Genomic DNA, 7,045 nt, shown 5'->3' with positions numbered 1-7,045 from the left:
TCCTCCGCCCCTCGGCTGTCCTCCGCCACCCTGCGTGGGAGTGCTATGGGTCAGCGCAGAAAAAGTAAATGAGGGCGGCGGCGGCAACAAGCGCCTAACTCCACCCGGAACGAGCACTGCCAATGCCCCAGCCCGCGGGCTCCATGGACTCGCACTGCCCTTCGGCGGCCAAGCCCCCCACTGGGTAAGCAGCCCGGCGGACCCGCAGTAAGCGGCCGAGGCTTTACGGGGCGCAGGCTCTGTTTCCGCACTGCGCGCTGGTGGGGCAGAGTGCGGGCGCCGGGGTGAAGTCCAGGCAGGGGCGTGGACCCCGACAGAGCTGGGGTGGGGCAGGCCCGGGGAGAGAGGGGTTAAAGCGCGGGCCCCGGGGCGAGCCCCAGGCTGCCGCGCGGCACCCGGGGGACTGGGGAGCTGAGGCGAGAGTTCCCTGGAGTATAAGGGAGGGGTGCGGTGGACGCCGGCGCACTTTCGGGTGGGGGCGCCCTGCTCGGGTAGCTGGGCCAGTGCCTAACCCGGGAAGGGGGCTGTGTACTTTGTGTGCTCACTTCGTTGCCCAGGTAACCGTGTCTGGCCAAGGCCTGAGCTCTTTTGGCATAGGTGTGCTTATGTGAGCGCGTCTCTTTCGGGTGGTGGTAGAGCACCCACTAAGCTCCCAACCTTCTTAACCAACACCTGGTGTTTAAGGGCAAGGAGAGGGAGGGTTGGAGTAGGGGGGAGGTGGGGTACTGCCTCTGACTGACTCCAGTCCTGTCAGTCACTTGCCCAGTACCTTCTTTCCTGTCCAGCTACCGCCCAGCCCAGGGCTCTCCCTGAAAAATGAAGGGAAGTTTTCCTGGTTTCTGTGCTAGAAAGAAAGTTGGGTCCTGCAGTCTCAGAGGTTGTGTAGAGGGCACTGCCCTGGAAGCTTTCATGACAACTGAGTTCCTTCTGTTGCCTTTCTTTTCCTGGGTTCCCCTAGATTGTACTGGGTGTGGGGTGGAACCAAGCTGGAGGGTAGATGCCACATTAAGTTTATAAGTCAAAGCCTGCCAACCTGCCTAAGTGACTGCCTCTGTCCAGACCTCTCAGATGTCCTGTTTTCCATCATCCGCACACCTTGTGTGTGGGATTGCGTGTCACATTCACATTTTACATGCAGAAAGAGTAATTTCCCTAGTACAGGAGAAACAGTCTTGCGTCTTTGCTGGGTACCTTGCTGAAGTTTGACCAGGCCTGTCACCTTTGTGCTGCGCGTCCAGCCGCCCTTGCGACACTGGCCATTTCTGCGCCTTGCCTTACATACGACCTCTCGCTGGCCTGGAGCAAATGCCTTATGAGTCTTGCAAAAGGAATGAGGGGTTGGGGTGGGCTCTGCACCTGCTTACAGATTGGGCCCACTTTCCGTTGCAGCAACTGGTCTTGAAGCAGGCAGCTTTGGGCACAACTAATCTCTTTTCTTTGCAGTTGTGTCCCACTGACTCACCCTGTTCTGCCGTGGTTCTCATAGGCAGCTGTATTGCTCAAGTCTGTAAAAGGTTTTCAGACATGCTTTTTTCTCTTTCTCTCTCTTTAATGTCAGGAAAAAGTGAGTCAGGCTAGCAAATCAAAAAGTCCAAAAGCTGGAGAATGTTAAAAAGAGCTTTTTTTTTTTTTTTTGTGAATTAAAGGCGATTATATAATCTCCTTTGAACAAATACTCCAAATGACAAATTAAATGTGGAAACTCCCTTCTCATGATGATGGGTATCCTAGAGTTACATAGTGAAATGTGGAACAAAGTACCTTTAAAATCTGTAGGTATCTTAGCCTGTATAGTGACCCTGAGTAATTTTTAGAGACTGAATCACTTTTTCATCTCCTTACCAAAAATGTAAAGAGGAGAATGTATGAAAGACCAGAAAAACTATCCAAGTCACATTTGTAAAATCTGTGAAAGAAATATGATTATAGAATTGAGAAGATGAGTCCTAAGCCTGACCTGTAGGAAGAGAGGGAAATCCAGGGACGCGTTCACAGTGCTTTGTTAGCTGAGCTGCCTTCACGTCTGAGGCCTCCAGGAAAACTGAGGACTTTTTTTTATCAGTACAATATATGACTGACTAAATGTGACAGTCTCAGTCCTGGTACATTTGGTTTTTTCCCCACACTCTCATGTAGTGTCTGATCATGTCAAAATAGAAAAAAAAGTTATTTTTACTTCATTGTATTTTTTTATTCCCAAATTAGTTTTATTATTTGTCATTTGCGTTAGTACCTTTTGTGAAGAGGTAACAAGAAAATATCAGTGTATTTATCTTTTCCAAATGTAAGGTTTATATTTAATAATACACTGTTGTGTGTTTTCTTTTCTCCAGCCAGCTCTAGTGCTTGCCTAGGCCCCGTGCAATTAGTTTTCTCTGTTACTGCGGATGTTATCAAATCAAACTTTCAGAACGCTGTCATGCTTTCACATGGTAGGGTATAACTGATGGTATGAATTTCTTGTTGACTGAAATTACCTCTTGTGTCATGTAGAAATGGACTGTACAGGGAACAGTGAATTAGGAGATTTCACATTATGAAATCTACAGAAGCCTTTCTTAAGGAGTATTAAAGGGACAGATAGGTTAGTCAGTATAAATTGACTAAATTATTAATAATTATTAGGTTTTTTTGGAACACAAGCTTACATTTTTAGTTAGATTGAAATTGTATTTTTTGTTAATTTCATTAAAATGATAGTTTAAGACTTAACTGAGAAGAATATCTTATTAGGAAGGAGGACATGCAAACACTAACAATACTTGGTGACATTTGAAGAATTTCAGAGTTCAGTGAAAGTGGAATAGCTGATGGAATGTTCTAGAATATAAATAAAGGCAAATGTGTTACAATATATTCAAGCCTATTTTAGAGAAATTTAGTTTTAGTTTATCTGTAAGGTCCAGGTAGTAGTTACTGTGGAACACGAAAGTTAAATTTTCCAATGGACCCTCTGTGAAGAAGAAACTGGTTAATTTTTTTTCCCCTCTGTGGAGGAAATACATATTCCTATAGGGTATACTCTTGTAATATGAGATGTCAAAACAGCCAATGTACTTGATCAGTGACAGCGTTTTATGTCCTGCTTCTATAAAAACTAGTAAAAATTAATAATTTTATCAGAATGTGAGCTTCATGTAGAAATAGTGGGTACTCACTTCTTTGCATAAGTTAGTAGTTCTTTAAGCAAATTATTTGACCAAGAAATAACTTTAAAAAAAGTTAAAGTGGGTAACTTGAGCTCTCCTCTAGTCTTGTCAACATCCAAGTAATACTGGATGTGAAGGCTTGCTACTCTTGATAGTAAACAAATGATATCTTCTCTTTCAACTCACACGAATCATAACAAAAGATAACAAGTATATATCATAATAGGAAACTTAGGTTTGTAGGCTTTTGGTTAACTTATTACAGAATGTGTTTACATTCTTTAAAATGATAGCTTATATAATTATTCCATACATTAAATTCTTTACCTTTGATTTGAACTTTAAATTTTTTTATTTTTTTGTTTTAATGCAGCTTAACTCTCTCCCCCTCCCTTATTGAAATAGCAATGGTTTACTACACAGTTCAGAAGAATAGGTCCAGACCTTACTGGGTGCTTGTTGCCACCTCTCTCCCACCAACCAAGCACCCAGAGTCAGCTAGCAAAGTTCATTGTGCTCCTCCAATATTTGTTCCCACTCCGTCCTACCTCCCAGTTTATTATAGTATCCTCAACTTTGCAGACGAACTTCTAGGGTTCGTTTGGTTTAGTTTTGTCAGTACCTTGGTGTTTTTGTTTTTTGGTAGTTTTCCTCCCCCTCTCCCCCCATTCCACATGTGAGTGAAATGACCTGTCATTTGTCTTCATTCTTCTGATTTATTACTTAACATAATCCCCTCCCGTCCACTTACATTGTTGCAAATGGCAAGAATTCATCTTTTTCTTTTTTTAATAGCTGCGTAGTATTTTATGGTGTATGTATACCATGTCTTACTTCATTGCAGGTGGTCATTGATGTTATTTTTACTAGATATTACTTCAGAACTGTTTTTGTGTTTATACTCACTTCAGAATGTAGAAGTTAGGTCTTATTCAAGGTAAAGTGAAAAGTAGGCCTATGAATTTTTTCTTTTGTAATTATACATTTTAATAAACTAGAAGAGAGTCCTCCCTGGTGGTGCAAAGGGTGAAAGCACAGCCCTATGAAGCTATCTGCAGCCACTGTTGCCCAAACTAAGTCTTTAGGCAGGGAGGTGACCCACATGGTCACCTACGCACTGTTCCCCTCAGCAGTGTGTTTCAGTACAGCTGCCTGTTCTGCTCCCCACTCTGTCTCTGGTGGATCTTCTCACACACCCCCCCCCCACGCCTCTGGCCTGTATACCAGTTCTTGTATGCATAAATAAGTAAATATTAAAAAAATAAACTAAGAGAGTTGGTCAGTTCCCTGTTACAATAATCCAATAATCTTGAAGCATTTTGACTATTCTCAGTGATAGTGTAAAGTTGATGCAACTAAAGTATGACTAAATTTGGTACAGAGATATTTGTACAGTCGGAGGTCTCCTGCCATAGTATCTGCAGCCTGCACCCTTCTCTGCTCTTGCCTGCAAGACCTCAGCGTTCACAGGCTGAGTCACATGACTAGATGGGTCCAGCAGAGGGATAGCCTCACAGACATGCAAGTCTAGGGTCAATGATTTTTTAATTTTGGACAAGGTTGTGAAGTGATAATTTGTGTGTGCCTAAGAGTGACTTGTTACCCTAACTAATAAGAAAACAATGATTATCTGCATGCCATAATAAATGGTTTAGGTTTTAAGGCCTTTGTGCTTTCTTATTATTTAATTATATCATTATTAAATTGTGAGTATGTTTAATTTTGCTATTAATCAAGTTTAAAAAATGAGCAGAAAAGTATTTGCTACCCAAGCACAGTTTAGTGGAGGGCATGTATATTTAAAACATAGGAACACTTGATTCTTATTGAGACTTGAACTAGTTAAAAACTTGAAAAGTCACTGGAGTTATTATGTGTGTCTTCCTACATTATTTCCTCAACTACATTTAATTATGGGGCCTGTGGGTTTTATGTGCTGTTTAATTTTACTATTTGTTTTTTCAGTTACTTTATACTAGGACCACACATAAATTTAATTTTTCATATCCCACTGAATACTTTTATTAATTGTCATTTTTGTGCTTTTTCCTCTATGTAAAATATTTAATATTGATTTATGTAATTGTTATATTGATAATGTGTATTTTTACCTTTGTAACTTTTATTTCAGTGAATTTTAAATTACGGTCCCCAGCTTCATTTTGTGCCTTTTCTTTTTCTCTTTCACCTTGTCTTGTTTTTATTGTTCAGGGTCACTTACTGATGGAAGAACTGTTGTGACACATTCCCTTCCTGCTCACTGTCCACTGTTTTTCACCTGGATCTTCCTGTAGTTGTAGAAACATTTCTTTTAATGCATAGTTTGTCTTGTTTTATTTGTTTTTTATAAAGTGAATGCTGTTAATTTTTTAGACCTACTGATACTTGTTTTAGACTAAATTTTGTTGTGTGTGTACTGTGGTGTGAGAAAATAACAATGGGTCCCCAAAAGTATATCTCTTACTGCCTTTTTTGAGATAACTACTACAGGTCTCAAGTGGGCCCTATGCTTGTGAGCAGGCACTGCTAGAGAAAGCTCACTTATTTGGTAGGGAGCTATTATGTAGTCTTAGGTTTCAAGGTGCTTCTAGCTGGTCTCCCACTCAGGTGGTAAACTTTTGTTTGGCAACACCATGCCTTCTATTAAAATAATTTACACAGCCAAAATATTTTCGTTTCAAAGAATGAGGAAACGTTTCAAGCAATTGCTTAAATGTGTTTTATTTAGCTATTTGTGATCAGACAGATTCCCAAATCACAAATACTTCTACACAAGTGTTCCTGTAGGTCCAGCCTCACTCCCATCAAATCAGGTAGTGTTTGTTGAGAAGACACTGACTGGTTTCGATAAATCACTGAAGTGCTTATCACTTTTCAAAAAAAAAAAAAATGAATGATGAGGAGGGCAAATCAGGAGCTGTGGTTTACTGGCCTCTCTTTACCTTGTCATCCTCTTATTGCCCAAGGAATCAGTTGAGGAAGCCTTGTCCTTGGGACACTCTCCTATTATCCAGATAAAGGATGACAGACTGTTCTTTCTCTGTGGACATAGGTGGACTCTCACACATGCTGGGTTGGGCAGAAGGCATTTTCCTCTAATCCCCAATCTTCTGCTTGGTCGTTAATTCTGTTTGGCTTTTCTTCCTCCAAAGGTAGATATTTGGGTGTGTGGGAAGAGCACTGACTGAAAGTAAGAAGATTTGTATCACCTGTCAGCTGTGCAGGATGAAAGAATTCCGTGGATCAGGTGGCATGAGAGACAAGAAACATCTAAACTCTTTCCCAGAGATCAGAGACCAGGTCTCTTAATCATCGCAGGTCAAGTCTGATGTGAGTCTTGCCTGTTTCCCAGCCTAGCTCTGTCTAAGAAAACTTGCTGCAAGGATGTGAATGCTGCAATGCAGAAGCTACTGCGTAGTTGAAATGTGGTGGACTCAATCCAGGAAATGTATTTATTACCTTCTTTAATTGTCACTAATTTAAATTTAAATAGCTATAGCTGTGACCAGTGGTTCCCTAGGGGCTGGCAATCGAGCAGCTCTAGTCTTTTCTGAACCAGAATGACATTTGCTTTCTCATACCTCCTCACCTTTCGCAGAATGATTTTTTCAACTGTACAGGTCTTCCAAGACCTGATCTCTGGTCTCTGGGAAAGATTTTAGATGTTTCTTGTCTCTCATGCCACCTGATCCACGGAATTCTGAGCTTCTCTGAAGCAGGGATGTGTAATGAGTTTGTGACATCGGATTTAACAAACAGAACAGATGAGCTCTGGCTTCTTATTTGCCAGTGCAGGGGTGCTGAATAAAATTCTTTCAAGGCTTAAGTAATTGCTCAAGCTATATAAATTCCAAAGTGTGTGCAGAAATTTCAAGTCAGATTTTAAAAACGTCAAC

At 41.3% G+C, this 7,045-nt stretch overlaps 1 protein-coding gene across 1 annotated transcript in view; it reads left to right on the top strand.

The window, feature by feature from the left end:
- The first annotated feature begins 64 nt into the window (after positions 1 to 64).
- The window catches only part of COBL (cordon-bleu WH2 repeat protein), a 227,681-nt gene continuing 220,700 nt past the window's right edge, over positions 65 to 7,045 (top strand). The window contains exon 1 of the mRNA XM_012733951.1: positions 65 to 184. Coding sequence (XP_012589405.1) covers positions 144 to 184 — 41 coding nt within the window. The 5' untranslated portion in view covers positions 65 to 143. The remainder of the gene's footprint in view (positions 185 to 7,045) is intronic.

Source organism: Condylura cristata, unplaced genomic scaffold (genome assembly GCF_000260355.1).
Source record: "Condylura cristata isolate star-nosed mole 26May11 unplaced genomic scaffold, ConCri1.0 scaffold00044, whole genome shotgun sequence".
Taxonomy (NCBI): domain Eukaryota; kingdom Metazoa; phylum Chordata; class Mammalia; order Eulipotyphla; family Talpidae; genus Condylura; species Condylura cristata.
The sequence above is the reverse complement of the archived record's forward strand: the minus strand, read 5'-3'. Positions and strand labels throughout refer to the sequence as shown.